General features: G+C 42.9%; 1 protein-coding gene across 4 annotated transcripts in view; it reads right to left on the bottom strand.

Annotated features, from left to right (window-relative positions):
* Window positions 1–6,487: 6,487 nt before the first annotated feature.
* The window catches only part of LDLRAD4 (low density lipoprotein receptor class A domain containing 4), a 284,564-nt gene continuing 275,615 nt past the window's right edge, over window positions 6,488–15,436 (bottom strand). For all 4 annotated transcript variants that reach the window (XM_034061144.1, XM_031052915.2, XM_031052917.2 and 1 more), the window contains 2 exons: window positions 8,447–8,500; window positions 6,488–7,170 (listed from right to left, as the gene is read on the bottom strand). In XM_034061144.1, the coding sequence (XP_033917035.1) occupies window positions 6,628–7,170; window positions 8,447–8,500 (597 nt within the window). In that variant the 3' untranslated portion in view covers window positions 6,488–6,627. The remainder of the gene's footprint in view (window positions 7,171–8,446; window positions 8,501–15,436) is intronic.

Below are 15,436 nucleotides of genomic sequence, written 5' to 3'. Positions count from 1 at the left end.
TCTAAAAAAAATCAACAACCTAATCCAGGATAATAATAAATAATGTATCTGCTGGAGAAGCAGTAACTAACACTGGTCAACTCAGCAATAGCGAGGCAACAACCGATTCAAGAAGCATCTAGTTGCAAGGTTAAAGCTGTGGAGGTTTTGTCTGTTTTGTGGGGTTTTTTTCCTTTTCCTTAAAGTGACACATTAAAAAAACCAAAGAACAAATCTTTACAGCAAAGATGCATCAAATGACCAATCACTACACACAGGTTAGTCAAAAAGGATTTGTTCAAACTTTTTCCTTTATGGTATTATATTGATATTTAATAGGAAAATAAAATACATAGACTTTTTGTCATTTGTATGCATCCATTTGCAAACTTTCTTACAAAAAAGGACCAAGCATAGAAGTTGGCATTCACAAAGTCTATGCCTTTTTTTTTCTTCTTTTGCGTTAAAACTGGTATCATCTGTACATTATCTTACAGTATTAACAACATCTATTTGTCTTGTATGTTTGTTTGTTCTACCCATTGGGTAGGATATGTGCATAATATATTCAAGTTATACACAGCACCATATAAAGAAAAAAAAATCAACCAAGAACTAGAAAAACAGACAGACAACTGAAAAAGCACCATTTTAAGTGAGGCACAACAAAGGTGGGAGCATAAGGCCTGACCCAAAGCCCCCTGAAGTCAGCAAGAGTCTTCCTACCAACTTCACCAGGTTTTGGATCAGGCCCTCTAGAGTGCAAGGGGATTCCTATCTGCTCAGACCTGTACATGAGGCACCTTAGTTGCTTACAAACTACCGACATGCAAACCTCCTCAAAATTATAGCTAATACGGACATATATCATTTATTAATAAACCTACCATGGCAGACAGACGAGCACAAACCGAGGAGAGAAAGGAAGAAGAGACAGCTTCATCACCCACGAGATCCTACACACACCACGTTGTTTCAGAAAGCTCACGCACCAAACCATTTAAAACAGCAGCAGCAACAGCAATATAGCAAAGAAATGACAGTCACCTCTGGCAGTAAATCACACGGCTGTCAGGGGGAAGGGGAAAGAATATAGGTTACTTGCTTCTTTATCAATAACCAACACTAAAAGGTATGCTCTTTTCCAGCACAAAAGCAGTGCTAACAATTCCCAGGTCGCTTGTGTTCAATCTAAAACTGGAAGAGACTACAGCAGGGCAGAAGGAAGAGCCAGGAGAGTTTGCAACACCTCTCAATACAAAATCATTCTTGGTTTTCCCTTTCGAAAGCAGGAGACATGTAGAAAGTGGTTACAAGAACAGCATTAGCAGCCCTGAAACATCTAGCACAACTAGTTGTGAAACACTCCACCACTGCATGTCCGTGGTACTTACGAGTGTGGTAAAGCACTTCATCGAAACTGAGTTTGCTGGGAAGAGACACTGCAGGTGTGGTGTTGTTTTTGGAGGCTGAACTTAACAGTGCAGCTCCTGCTAACTCCCCAGGTGGAGCCATACCAAGAGAATCACTATTCTGGTAGCGCAAGTGTGCCCAGTAGGGCATTTGCCAGCATAGCAATGGCAATCAGAGGTGGATCAAAACGTAGTTTAAACTCCTGATTATTGAGCACAGACAGGCAAACAATATACTAAGGATTAAAAACCCAACCTTACCAATCATCTGCAGTTGGGCCACTCTCTCTTGAAACTTTAAACTTCAATATCCTAACAAAACACAGTCTTTGGACAGGAAACCTCTAAGCTCAACATGTCCTCACAAAAGATTTTTCCGTGCTCTAAAAGGCCTCAAGAGGTCTCAGACAATTCAGTAAGAGTGCCTCTTTCCAGGAATTTAAATGACTGACACATCTGGGGCTACTTGAGGAGAAAAGTTGTAACTGCACTGGCTGGCAAGCAGGCAACACAGTATGGGGCAAGACCAGATAATGTGTAATTAAATTACCTGCAACAGCCTTCATCTAAAAAGCAAAGATGTAATCACAAGCCAGCCTTCATTTGAACCCACTGTAGAAAGGGATCACTTCGTTCCCAGCATCACTTAGGTTTAAAAATACATGCTTCAGAGATGTAGAGTACGTGAAGTACACTTCCTTTCTGAGCATCAGTACATGAGGTCTACATTAGGTTTGTCCCGAAAGCATGAAGCCTTTTCAAAGCTCACCCAAAAGGAGAGAGCTGCTGGATGGAAGATGCACAAGCACAAACAGAGAAGAATTTGTGCAGCAAGGAACAACCCTACTGATAAAAACAAGGCCTTGACATTTACAGGGCTGAAAAGCAAATGTTCCTCATGCCTCCAGTTGTTTGACAAATGACCTGTTCCTGAGAGCACAATATGCAGCCATCTAGCGCTTCTGAAATGTGATTATGGAATAGTAACTAGTATTTAGATAATCAAGGGGTAGGATAGACACAAATTTATATGTTGGTATGCATACACTCACATGTGCATGGACATGACTTAATGATAATGACCAGAGAGAACTTGTGAATAATCCTAAATGCCTTCAAATGTACCAACAAGCCTGTTGTTTATCCTTGGGGGAAGAAAACAAAAGAAATAAAAACAAAAGCAGAAAACAATTCTGAAGCATAATCTATTTTCACCTGCATACTATTTTCTTTCCCTTTGCCTATGAAATCAGGTTACCTTAGTTACCATGAGCATCCAGGGCTCAGAGTCAGAGAAAGGTTAGTAATCAATCTTCTCCAACCATTCAAACATTCCTTATAGATCAGAGCATCAGTTTTAAGGTCCAGTATCTTACTACCTGGCAGTTAGAAATGACCACTTCAGACAGTGCTGTTCCAGACAACCTATGCACGGAATTCTCCATTCCGACAAGGCTTTCTTCCCTATTGCAAAAAAAGTGCATTCTTTCAGAAGCAACACAGAAATTCAGAGATCTGGAATAACAGCAGCAGCTTCCAACTGGGACAAATCAGTGAGAGAAGTATATATAACTAATAATAAAAGCCAAATGAAGTACAGCTTGACCCATGGTTCCTGCAGATTCCATGACTGCAGGAACCTAAATGCCTTCCTCACTAGTCATCAAGACCTTGTACATGGGGCATGCCTCTGAGTGTTCACATTTACAAAGAAAAAACATGCTGTAATGAAGTCACATCACGGGGACATCACTACACTGAATTTTGGGAAGCCGGGTTACTGGGCAAAGGTCGGGAGATCCAACTAGAATTCAGGTTAATATGATCCATCTCACAGAAAACTCCACACATGTGTATCTGGGTTTGGTGTAGGAAACACACAAACGAGAACACCAGAATGGAGGTATAATCTACATGATTAACCCTACAATGTCTACAGGAATCTCTCATGATTTACAAAGCTTCATCTCAGTGGCTATGCAATACAGTTTATTAATCCTGGATATTTTCCAAGGGAGTTTTCCATAAATACTTCACAGAATTACCTGTCTCCAGAGAACACCACTGTCTAAGCCTGTAAAGACTGATAGTACTAATTCTGATATTCCATCTTTTACCATTTCGTTCTGTTAGCAAGGGTATATTCTCTCTTACTGCAACAAAAGTACAAAACCACACACTGTTGCAATGTAATACTATCGATGGCACTGCCATCAGACATAGCCAATATTCATCAGAAAATACCACATTTAGTCCTGTAAGAGGCCCCACAATAGCAGATTTCAAGCTCACCTAGAGCAAGCCACAGGTGACTACACTTTCAGAGCTGGCAGGTACACTGGCTGCATATTAGCAGAACACAATGAGAAGGCAAAGAGGCAAGAGGAAAGACAACCATTAAGTGAACAAATACTAAGTTCTTTCTACACAAATCTTTTCTACAAAGCTAGAACAGGTTATGTTTTCCATGCAAAGAAAAATTTCCTCAATCAAGAAACAACAGTTCATGCATCATACTGGACAATGGCAGTGGGAAGTGCATAAATCCACTGGCGTGCAGAGATGGCAAAAAATGGAAAGGCCTGTCTTCAAAGAAAAAGCATGTTCCCAAGAGGTGACTTTGAAGGCAACTTCAAAGCTTACTTGACTGAGATGGGAAAATGTTGGTACTCAACAGGTCCAAGTCCAGGTGTGCTCCGCCACGACAACTGAGTTCCAGGTGCTCTCACCTGAAGGCTTCTCAGCTAAATAATTCTCATTTAGGGAAGAGCACAGGATCTGTGTGGGCACACATTCTCTGGCTTAAGGACAACAAAAGTCACTGAAGACCAAAACCAACTCTTGCTGGTTTTGTCTCCTGTTTATCTGTGGACTGCTGTTTTGTTTTGCTTTGCTTTGTTTTTTAACTAAGAATTATGCACACAGGTTGCTTGCAAAAGTCTAATTTCACAGCTTTTACTCCCAGGAAGCAGACGTGATGAGAGCCCTAGCTGACAGACAGCCACCTAGTCATCTCCTAAACATCTGTCCTGTGGGTCTGAGTGGAAAAAGAAACCAACAAAGCGAATCCCATCGTACAATCTTTCTCTCCCTCCCTTCAAATAACACATAAATTAAAAGGCAGCTTTACTCTGCATTACCAGCATGACTCAGACAAAAACAAAACCACAATTACAGATACAAATGAGGCTGCATATTCAGACTAAAAATTACAAACATTTTCTAAACTAGACTAAAACCGAATTACTTTATGAAGAAAATAATCTACACTGAGGTCCACGAATCACACACAGACACGCACACTGTTTTGGCATTAAAACTCTGCATAGATCAAAGATGCACTTCAGTTATCAGAGCCCCCAGTGTACAGAAGTCCTGCAGAAATCCAGCCTCCAGCCATGGGACCAGGTGCTAGGGCACGGCGCTCCTCTCCACAGCCCTCGGGGCACTCGGCTGCTGCCCCAAACCAAGCACAAGGCTTAAGAAAAATAGAAAAAAGTGAAAGATCTTAAAGTGAAAAGGTCTGTGACTCACCCATACACATATATATTAGAAACTATCCAAGCTAAGACTCTAAAGGTTCTTACTTTAAGTCCATTTCCAAAATGCATTTTAAGTGCAAGTTGTGCTTTTTCATGTGCTTGTGATGCCACTATCACCATTTGTCAACTGCCTTCCAGCGCTGCGTGTGCCTCTGCACAGGAACAGCCAAGGAGGATACCCCACTTGCCACTCCAAAAGCAGGTAACGTTTCCCAGCTACTCTTAAGACCAGCATGGCAAACCTAGGGCTTACAGACACTTGGTTAATACGTGAGTCATCTTTAGCTGTGAGCGGAGTCCTGCTGGTGTCAGCCGGCTGACATGCACCGAGTAAGAAGAGTTTCTGTAACAGGGCCCAGAGCAAAACAGTTTGCAGTGAGAGTAACCAGTGCTCCCACGTCAGAGCCAGGGGTTCTGCAGAGGCCAATGCCACTGTCATAAGTGCTCTCGGTACTGCTGCGGAAACCACAGTTACAGCTACAAAGGCCCCTTCACTTCAACAGGATGGATCTCCAGGACTGAACTTCAGTATCCAAAGGATGAAATGGAGAGCAAAAAGCACAATGGAGTCTCACGTATTTCAACAGCATCACAGGGGGGAAAAACCCACTCTGCATTTTTAAACAATTTATTGCATAATGTCATGATATGTGACTAAATACATTTCAGGCTACAGTGAGGACAAAAATCTCTAAAACTGTAAGTACTGGCAATACCGCATTATGAAAAGAATGGCAGCACTTAGTTAGAATCAATACAAAGTAACACGTCTGGGATTTTGTTTTGCTGTTTAGGAAACAAATAGTCTACACTGCAAAACAGCTAAACCCGAAGTGATGGAAAACGCTGGGATTTCGTATTTGCCTTCTTCCATCCAAAAGTCTCCAAGACACTTCACTGATGCACTGTTATCTGAATGCAATTTATTGCAAAGACAAGTGTCCCTGTATTTCTTGATTTGTAAAAGTCAAGAGCTGTTAGGCTAAGTCCTGTCCCCTCTTTCTAGCAAACCCAGGGGGAGGGGGGCAAACTCCTCCAGATTAATTCTGAGGCTCTATCATTATTCCACAGGTGAAAAGACAACATATAGAAGAACTTCACATAAAACAGTTCCCTCTTATATATTTTGTTTTAAACATTAAGATAGTGCAACTTTTTAAAACACATTTATCACAACACAAATTAATTCCTTGCATTCATCTAAGTTCTCAACTTTATACCTTGGCACACAAAACAGGAATTTTGTTTCATATTTAAAAAAAATCCACACCCTGGGAGAAAAAGAAAAGCAAACTGGCCAATTCTTCCCCCGTTTCGCTAGCAAGACCACCTTCTTTCTTCTGCCATTCAGTGAGTATAAAACAGGCTGTACAAGCCTCATTTCTGTGCTAAGTTAACTTTTAGAATTAAATAATTGAAATAGTTTATTAAAAAAAAATAATATATCCCCCCCTCCCCCTGAAACACTGCTCATAGACAAACTGAATGGAAGTTTGTATTTCTTTCAATCTGCTTTGCATGCAATTCCCCTGAAAGGAATCAGAAACAAAGAACTGGTTTGCACGTTTGGTTTTACTAAGTTGTACCACGTGAAACGCAACATTGTGCACTGGAGCATGGGGGGGACCTTCCTCCACCGCCCTGCTTCAAACTCTTGTCTTCAGTTCAAATGCACCTGGGCTTACGAGTAACTTTTAGACCAGGTTTCCTGGTTTCCGGTCTTGGCCTTTGCTGGGGACTATTGTGCTCTCTGAATTGTTCTGCTGAAACTGAAGTCTGCTCCCCCTCTGTGAGGAAGGAGGCACGTTGCTGTGCTGGTGATGGAAAAAAGAGGAGCCTGGGTAATGCCCCATGACCTCGCTGTATGTCGGGGGTGGTCCTTCCATCCTTCCGTTACTGCTATAGTTGGTTGCACTTATGCCCGAATTGCTGCTTGGTGGGCAGGGGCCCCCATTGTACATGGAGATGTCTATCAAGTCGCTATCAAAAATGGTTCGGTTGGGTGGTGCCCTGACGGATTCCCGATTAAGCTCCATCTGCTGTTCTGGGTCCCGGAGCTGCAGGGTGCACGGGCCTTGGTATGGTGGCGGCTCTTCTCCATCAGAGAGGGAGATGGTCGGAGGAAGGTCAATCTCATGCTGCATGTAAGGGTAAGTGGGCTGGAAACGACTGAAACGGTCCCGCTGCATAAAAGATGGGGTGGTAAACCTGTCCCTGGACCTTGGAGCATACATGATCTGAAACGGGAAGAGACACACGTGACTCCACATCTGAGCAAAGCACTGTGGGTACTCCATATCAAGCAAGAACTGGCAAAATGGAAAACACTTCTCTTTTACATCTCTCTCAGAGATTAAGCCCAGCAGATACTGTGCACACATGCTCCAACATGCATGCACGTGAAAATAAGAGTCAGGAGTTACAGGAAGGATTTAACACATGATACTTGAGAAGAGCTTCATGAAGGAAAAAGGAGACACAGCTCCATCTGACATTAAAACATGCACAGCCGAGAAAATGATTCTGTTTATGAACATAGGAAACACATTCTCTCTAGTCTTGACAATTGACTAGGTCTACAGAAACGTCCCAGTGCTGAATTTCAACTGCAATCCGAACCTCCTTCTCCCACTCAGAGTTAATGTAATACCCTGCATGACCAAAGAATTCAGATGGTCATTTTAGTACATTTTGTAAAGGCCCGGCATATCTCACGCCTTCACCACCAGAGTATATCAGATGTCCTTCTTCCCCTCAGTTCTCAGCCAGAATTCAGCCTCCAGGAAGGGCCTACGAGGCTGCTGCATTGAGAGTGCTAAAAGTCTCCCTGGCATACCAAGCCCTGGAGAAGGTCCAGCTTTCCAAAAGAAAGAGTTCAGCATACTCCATAAGGAGTTATTTCTCCTCACTTCATCCATCCCAGATCTAGACAGATACATCAGCTTCTTAGATTCAGATATTTCAAACTGCTCTTCTCAATTCTGGATCCATGCAGGATCTTTCGTCCCTGACCTTCATAGATGTCAGGAAGTCTGCTGTTTATCACAGGAGAGCTGCACCACTCAGCCAATACACCCACAAATTATCACACAGACCAGGGATCTGTGCTAGCTAGAAGATGAGAGACACTGGTGACAGGATATGCGTAGTAAACCCAAGGAAAATTCAGGGAGAAGATAAACTGGTCTCCCAGCTTCCATTGACTACTCAGTCCCTGAGCCACTGCATGAGAGAGACACACCTCTACCACTTACCTGTGAATGCCTACTCTCATACAGGGAGGTGATGATGGAGATGAGATGCCAGGTAGGCAGAATTCTGTTCTTTTAATGAAAAGCCTTAGGCATTTATGGAATGGGAGTTAAGGCAGGTTCAGTTGTCCACATAAAACCTGCTTTTGATCTACACCAAAAAAGCTTTATTTACTAAATATATTGATGTTTCTGAAAGGAACAAAATATATATTACAGTAACGAGGAAAGCACATTGGTGAAGATAATAAGAAATCTGTACCTCTGAAGCACCCTGGCGTGAAACCGAGCTCTCTGAAGGCCACAAGCACCCTTCCTGGAATGCAGGAGAAAACAACAAAAGAGGAAAAATTAATAGATCGCATCACCATCCTGCCTGAATACCACAACTCCTACAGTCAGTCAGCTTCTATGGACCGGCTGTCTCCACCTAAAGAGAGGCAATAAACAAGGAACATCCCACCAGTTTCTCTCTAAAACTAGAGCAAACAGCTGCTCTGCACCCAAGTAAATCAAGCTTGGTCTGTTTTACAAGTGCCAAGGCACCATCCACAGCATGCAGCCTCACAGGCTGTAAGGACATAGCAAGCCAGTTGCAGCTATGAGTGCAGCAGCGTGCAGTGATGACAGGAGAAACTTAAGCACTTGTGTGTTGAGCGGGCACCCGTCACCTCCCAGCCTATGACAAGGCCACATAAGCAGGTCCAATGAAGCTGACCAGCAGCCAGGATCCCAATTACAGACTAGAGGCAAACAGTTTGCAACAAAACCTGGCATCTGTAATGTCAGCAAAGTGACAGTCACTCTAAGCCCAGGTATGGTCTGGTCAAAACTGTCAGTTGCCTAATTCCCACCATAAATGCTAGTTGACCAGCTCAGGTTTCAGCCACCAGTTCCTCTCCCTCTTCAACCACTTCCCCAAACACCTTCCAGGGCAAAGTACTTTCTCTCTCATGCCTGGGAAGGCTGTACCAGCACTTAGGGCAGAATAAAAGGGTGAAGAACAACATGCTAATGAGGAAAAATGGCTTAAGGTTTATAATTATTTTTCTTCTCAATTAATTCTTTAGAGTAGCTGTAATAATTGCAATGGATTTACGTCACTGGGAAATTTTGAAGCTGAAAAGAACACATCAGAGCAGATACATGGAAAAGCACTTCAGTTCTGCTGCAAAAAAGAGAAAAATCAAAACATTGTATGGTCATGACTATTTTCTTGGTGCTAATTCAAGTTTTATGCTTTTATAGACACAAGAAAGTTCAGGAACAGGAAGGAAAATGCATACTGTCCCCAAAAGCATCGCCCTGTATAGACTACTTTCAAATCTTCCTGTACTGCTGCTTCTCACCATAGCATCTTTCAACATATTTCAGATGTAAAAATAGACCTAACTAGATGTTCAACATGACACTCAGAGACCAAGAGCAGTCTGTGATCTTGTCAGGAGAGTCCACTGCAGAGCAAAGCGGCTTTAAGTGGAATCTCCCACAGGATTCAGCTGTTAAGGGAAATGCTTTAAATAACAAAACTGGTCAATCACTTCTTTTCTGTAGCTTTAGAGAGTAGAGAGAGAGAGGCTGACAATTACCACTATTCACAACATCCCTTTGCAAGTATCCTCATTTGCAACAGCCTGATACAAAAGACAAATCTTGCTTATACTCACGTAATTCAGTGCCTATATAAGGTTTTGTCAATAGAAGAAATTGTAACTGTATAACTGTGTGCATATATGTATACACATACCTTGTACACACCTTCCTTCCACCCCTCTATCACCCAGGTGTATTTTGAAATATCCGAGGATATATTTGCACAATTAAAGACAAGCAGGTTATCAGCAGCTGCCCAGCAGGCTCCAAGCCTGTTGTAATTCTTAAGTAAAACATGTTAGTCGAAGCTAACGTGCTCAGTTAACTGCCCACAAACTAACATGCCATACACAGCAGATTCCTAAGTGATGGCTTGAAAAGGATGACAGCTTTATGCTTGTTGCAACTGTCTTAGTCTCATCTTTAATGTGTTCAGGCTCAGAAGAGAGGATAAAAGAAAAAACCAACAGTACAACCCAGGAAGGAATTCAATGGCACTCACATTACTTCAACTCACTGATGGTGGAAGCAGAATCAAGGACTCCCACCCTAGGGCCCTCAAGGCAGGTGAGTAAGAACAGCTGGAGGACATGGTGCAACACATGGAGAAAATCTCCTTGTGCTCAGATGGGAGCAGGACCTGCATGCTTAGCCTTGGCATGCAGACCTCATACCATCAATGCCTAACAGAAATGACTTGCTAGAAGAGTGGAGATGCCCATCACTGTACCAGGCACAAACAGTACATGTTGATGCCCAGTACAGTAAAAGACTCTGCCTAGAGGCACTGCAGTTGCTACAGGGACCCCACCTAGTGCAACCAGGTTGCTGACAGTTGGACTAAGACAATGAGACCAAAGGAGCCCAAGGCTCATCCTGTTCTGGGCTAACTGCTTGAAAAGATAGGCAGTTTGGGATGTCCCTGAACTCCAAGGCTGTGAGATCCTTAGGATACAAGGATGTATGATAACATGGCCTCTGTGACAGTGTGCTCTACAGCCCACCTGTAGCGACTCACCTCCCTAATGCTTCTTCTGGAGAGAGCAGCTGAATAAATCATTTGGCAGCAGCCAACCCCCAGTAAGATCTCTATCCCAGGAGCCAGAGGAACAATACAAGCAGATGGCTGGGTAGCATATGCTCAGCATGCCCACACTTGGAAAATACCGGGCTCACACACCATACACAGACCAACCTCACCATGTATACGTGATTGGTTCAGTATCACAGTAAAGGACTCGCATCATGACTGGAATAAGCCCAGACTAACTGGCCCAATGTAGGAAAAGGCACTGCACTCTTAGGCAGTGCATGAGCCAGTCTTCAAATGGACAGCAAGAAAGGCAAGGAGAAAGGGAAGGAGACAGCAAACTGCTAGGTTTTCTGCATTCAGCTATGCAGGTGTCCCCCTTCTAGGTCCTGAACTTACTGTACAGTGACCTGCAAGGGCAAATAAAAACATGCACTGGATAGATACAAGGGTTGGTGCCTATCTACCCCACTGTTCTTGTTGTCATAGTAAGGGGTTTAGAGAAGAAGAAAGGGAAAACCTCAATGTTGCAGAAGTGATATATACCCATTCCCTTCCCCTTCCCCCAGATGTAAGAAATAACATGCTGGGACTGCCATGAACAATGTGGACTGACTTATACTGATGAAAAGAATTATTTCTTGCTCTCTCCTTGTCCCTCTACTTACTGACCTACATCTGACAGCTAAAATATTTCCCTGTGCTCAGATCCGTGAAAATCAGGTAAGAACTGACAGCATTTGCATTCACATTCCCTTACACTGTTCCTCTCTTTTTACTATTCAAATTACTAAGGCAGCTCAGCCTAATGACAAAATACTACCTTGAACTTCTTTTCACTCAGTGACTTCTCATCCCACTTCTCACCCAGTGAGCAAGATGAAGCCACACACAGGCAACAGTACCATGACTGACCAGCTGCCAGGCCTGGCACAAGCTCACAGCCCCAGCAACCCCACTGGATGGCATTGTGCTGAAAGGAACTTCCCATCCAGCCAGTCCAGCACTGGCAGTCCTGCTTGATGCCTCACACCTAACATCCATGGATTTGTGCAAGTGGTTCTCAGGTAAGAGCCATCAAGGTTAAAAATGAGGAAATGCAATTTATCTGTTGTGGGGTTTTTTTTGTGAACAATATATAATTTACCTGCTTCTTAGAGGTTTTCAATAGCTAGCTGCTTCAACTCACCCCTTCTTAAAGAGGGTAAAGGTGTTCAGACGTGAGCTTCACTACTTAAAAGTAACAGGAAGAGAAAGCTTATACATTAATCCCCTATACTGTATTTATTTTTAACAGTGTTAGGTTTTGGGAATTAAAAAGAAATCATCTCCATGGTAAATCCTAGCTCCTACAAAGCATGAAAAATCTTAAGGATCTAGCTATGTCTTTTGCTGACCTTCTCCACTGCTGGGTTTCACAATAATTTATAGAAAACCAACCCTATCCTGGGCTGCATCAAAAGGTGCGTGACCAGCCAGTCAAAGGAGGTGATCCTGCCCCTCTACTCTGCTCTCGTAAGACCTCACTTGGAGTATTGTGAGCAGTTCTGGTGTCCTCAACATGAAAAGGACATGGAACTGTTGGAACAAGTCCAGAGGAGGGCACGAGGATGATCAGGGGACTGGAGCACCTCCCTTATGAAGACAGACTGAGAAAGCTGAGGCTGCTCAGCCTGGATAAGGCTGCATGGAGACCTCATAGCAGCCTTCCAGTATCTGAAGGGGGCCTACAGGGATGTGCTGGGGAGGGACTATTCATTAGGGACTGTAGTGATAGGACAAGGGGTAATGGGTTGAAACTTAAACAGCAGAGGTTTAGATTGGATATAGGGAAGAAATTCTTCACTATGAGGGTGGTGAGGCACTGGAATGGGTTGCCCAAGGAAGTTGTGAATGCTCCATCCCTGGCAGTGCTCAAGGCCAGACTGGACAGAGCCTTGGGTGACATAGTTTAGTGAGAGGTGTTTGGAACTAGATGATCTTAAGGTCCGTTCCAATCCTAACTATTCTATGGTTCTTTGAAATTAATTTTGCTGTTAGGTTTTGAAATAACAACATCACTTAATAAATCCAAGTGGGTGATTACTTAATTATCTTATGGTGAATTACCTTATGGTGATTATTTACTTCAATATTTAGAGCTTAGAAGACTGGATAAACCTAATGTAATTGGCCTAATTTGTAATTTACAAAGGTTTACAGCCTCTAGAATTAAACAGTTTAGAAAGATCACTTTTTGAGAGCATTTTTAAACACAGTGCTTCCTGAAGCATGCAGTATCATCCAACTACCTCAGCTGATCATCAGCATATTGACAGACAACAGGCAGGAAGAAGAATTTTTAACTCGGGATAAGTTACAGGTAAAAGTTTATGCTCAGTAATAAAAATTCCTCAAACTGTAATAAAGAAAAACATTCCTATAGTGGTTTTGGCTGAGATAAGAGTTAATTTTCTTCATAGTAGCCAACATTGGACTACATTCTGGATCTGTGCTGGAAGTAGCATTGATAATGCAGGGATGTTTTCATCAGTGCTTACACAGAGCCAAGGCCTTTTCTGCTCCTCGCACCACCCCACTAGTGAGCAGGCTGGGAAGGACACAGCTTGTCCCCAGTCCCCAAACTTGCTGGGAATGGCTGAACACCTACCTGACCATGGGGTGTGATGAATTATTTCCTTGGCTTGCTTTGCTAGCATGCACAGATTTGCTTTACCTATTGAACTGTCTATCTCAACATACAAGTTTTCTTACTTCAACATTCTGAATCTCTCCCCCATCCCGCTGGAAGCAAGCAGCAGTTTGGTGCCTAGTTACCGGCTGGGGTTAAACCACAACAAACTCATATAATCCAAGCTTTTTTTTTTTACTGACTCTTAAGGAGATTCTCGAATTTTCATATACTTCCAAGTTTCTGAGAATTAGAACTCTGCCTGAAATTTTATTTCCTGAGAAATAAAAATCAGGTTTTCGTCTGGAAAGATTGCACTGGAAAGATTAAGAAGGTCCCTCACTTCCCTTCAATTATACTCAGATGTTTATTATTTTTCATATGTGCATATATATGCACACACAAAAACATACACACCTCTTTTGAAGTGTTTCAGATAGCAGTGTAGTTTCTGATTTTGGCCCTAGGTGGTACCTTACACCACATTAAAACAGTGGCTTGCTAAAAATGTTCTGGGAAGGCACATGGGCTTATTCCTCCCTACCTCTTCCCGGGTGATACAGAACACCACAGCTCTGAAGATGCAACATTTTCCCAGCCAAACAAACTATTGTGCTGTCCCCAACAGGACAAGTGTTTCAGCAGGACCACTCCTTCCTTTAAAAGCTGTGTTTCCCCAAGGGAAGGAAAGGTTACAGTGTCTGGCACAGCAGTATAGGGTAACAAGAAGTATTAGAGATGTAATTATGGAGAGTGCCAAATTTCTCACAATGTAGTGCACCTCCCTACACTTAAAGCAATTATTTCTCTTACTTAATGCTTTAAAAGTTTTATTTCCTCAACTTCACAGCACTTTACCACTTTAAGTAATCTTAATTTCATCCCAGTGAAGGAAATAAGTACTATTATGCTTCCTCCTTTGTTTGGAGATGAAGCAAGTTGCCCAAGGAGACACACTGAGTCAGGAGCCACTCAAAGCTGGCATTCCTTGCTTCTAGTCCTAACTCTAGATTTCCTAGACAATCCTGCCTTCATTAAAGATGCTCTGGCTTTATTGTGGTAGACTTCAAAGACCAGCAGACAGCACACACTGTCCCTCCTGGCAGCACTCCCTGTGGAAAGGCAAGCCCATATCCCTCATGAAGACAGTAAGAGAACACAGTGCACATCCAGCTCTTGCCAATCAATGTCTGGCACCAAAGAGAGATTTGGCAAATCAGGGTGGTCTACAGCACTCATATTCGCCCCTGAGTTCTCATTCCCAGTGGGATTTTCTTTCTTCTGCACATGTCAGTAGCAAATAAGAGTAAGTGGCCCAGGGATACCAGCAGGGAACAGAAGGAATAATGCCAACACCAGTGGAGAATAATTTAAAAGGCCAAGAGGCAAGACTAACATTTGAAATCACCAACAAATCCCTGGAGTTGTCAATATTCTTGAGTATTTTCTGACACCCTTTTATTCTGAAATAGCTGTTCCAGGAAACAGGGCAGTATTTTTCGAGCTGTGCTCCTAGAACTTTGCATTCTAGATGGACACCACCAAGGCAGGTCCTAATGCAAGCTGACTAGCCCTACCAGCAACGCTGCCTTTGGTGCTGAGAGACGGGGACTGGTGAAGGCGAGCATCCTGTGTGGTAACTGGCACGGACTTTGCTGCCAAGAGTGAGCCTGGGGCATTCCAAGTGTTCGGTACTCCTTCAATACCCACTTTATAGCTGAAAAAGACAGACAGCAGCCTCCAGGGTTGTGAGAAGGAATGAATTTAGGGCCACCAGAAGCTCATTAAGTTCCTAACACTTGTGAATGCAGTGATATCTTCTAATACCCAAATTTCTGGACTTGGAAGACAATAAGAGTTTCAATTTCCAGGCTTTTTTGTTGGTGGTGGTGGCTGGGGTTTTTTTTGATCAGTTGGTTGGGTTTAACATAAAGGAAGTTGACCCAGACAAAGAACAC

This window comes from Melopsittacus undulatus, chromosome 1, assembly GCF_012275295.1.
Source record: "Melopsittacus undulatus isolate bMelUnd1 chromosome 1, bMelUnd1.mat.Z, whole genome shotgun sequence".
NCBI lineage: Eukaryota > Metazoa > Chordata > Aves > Psittaciformes > Psittaculidae > Melopsittacus > Melopsittacus undulatus.
Note: the sequence above shows the minus strand (reverse complement) of the source record. Positions and strands in the feature narration are given on the sequence as shown.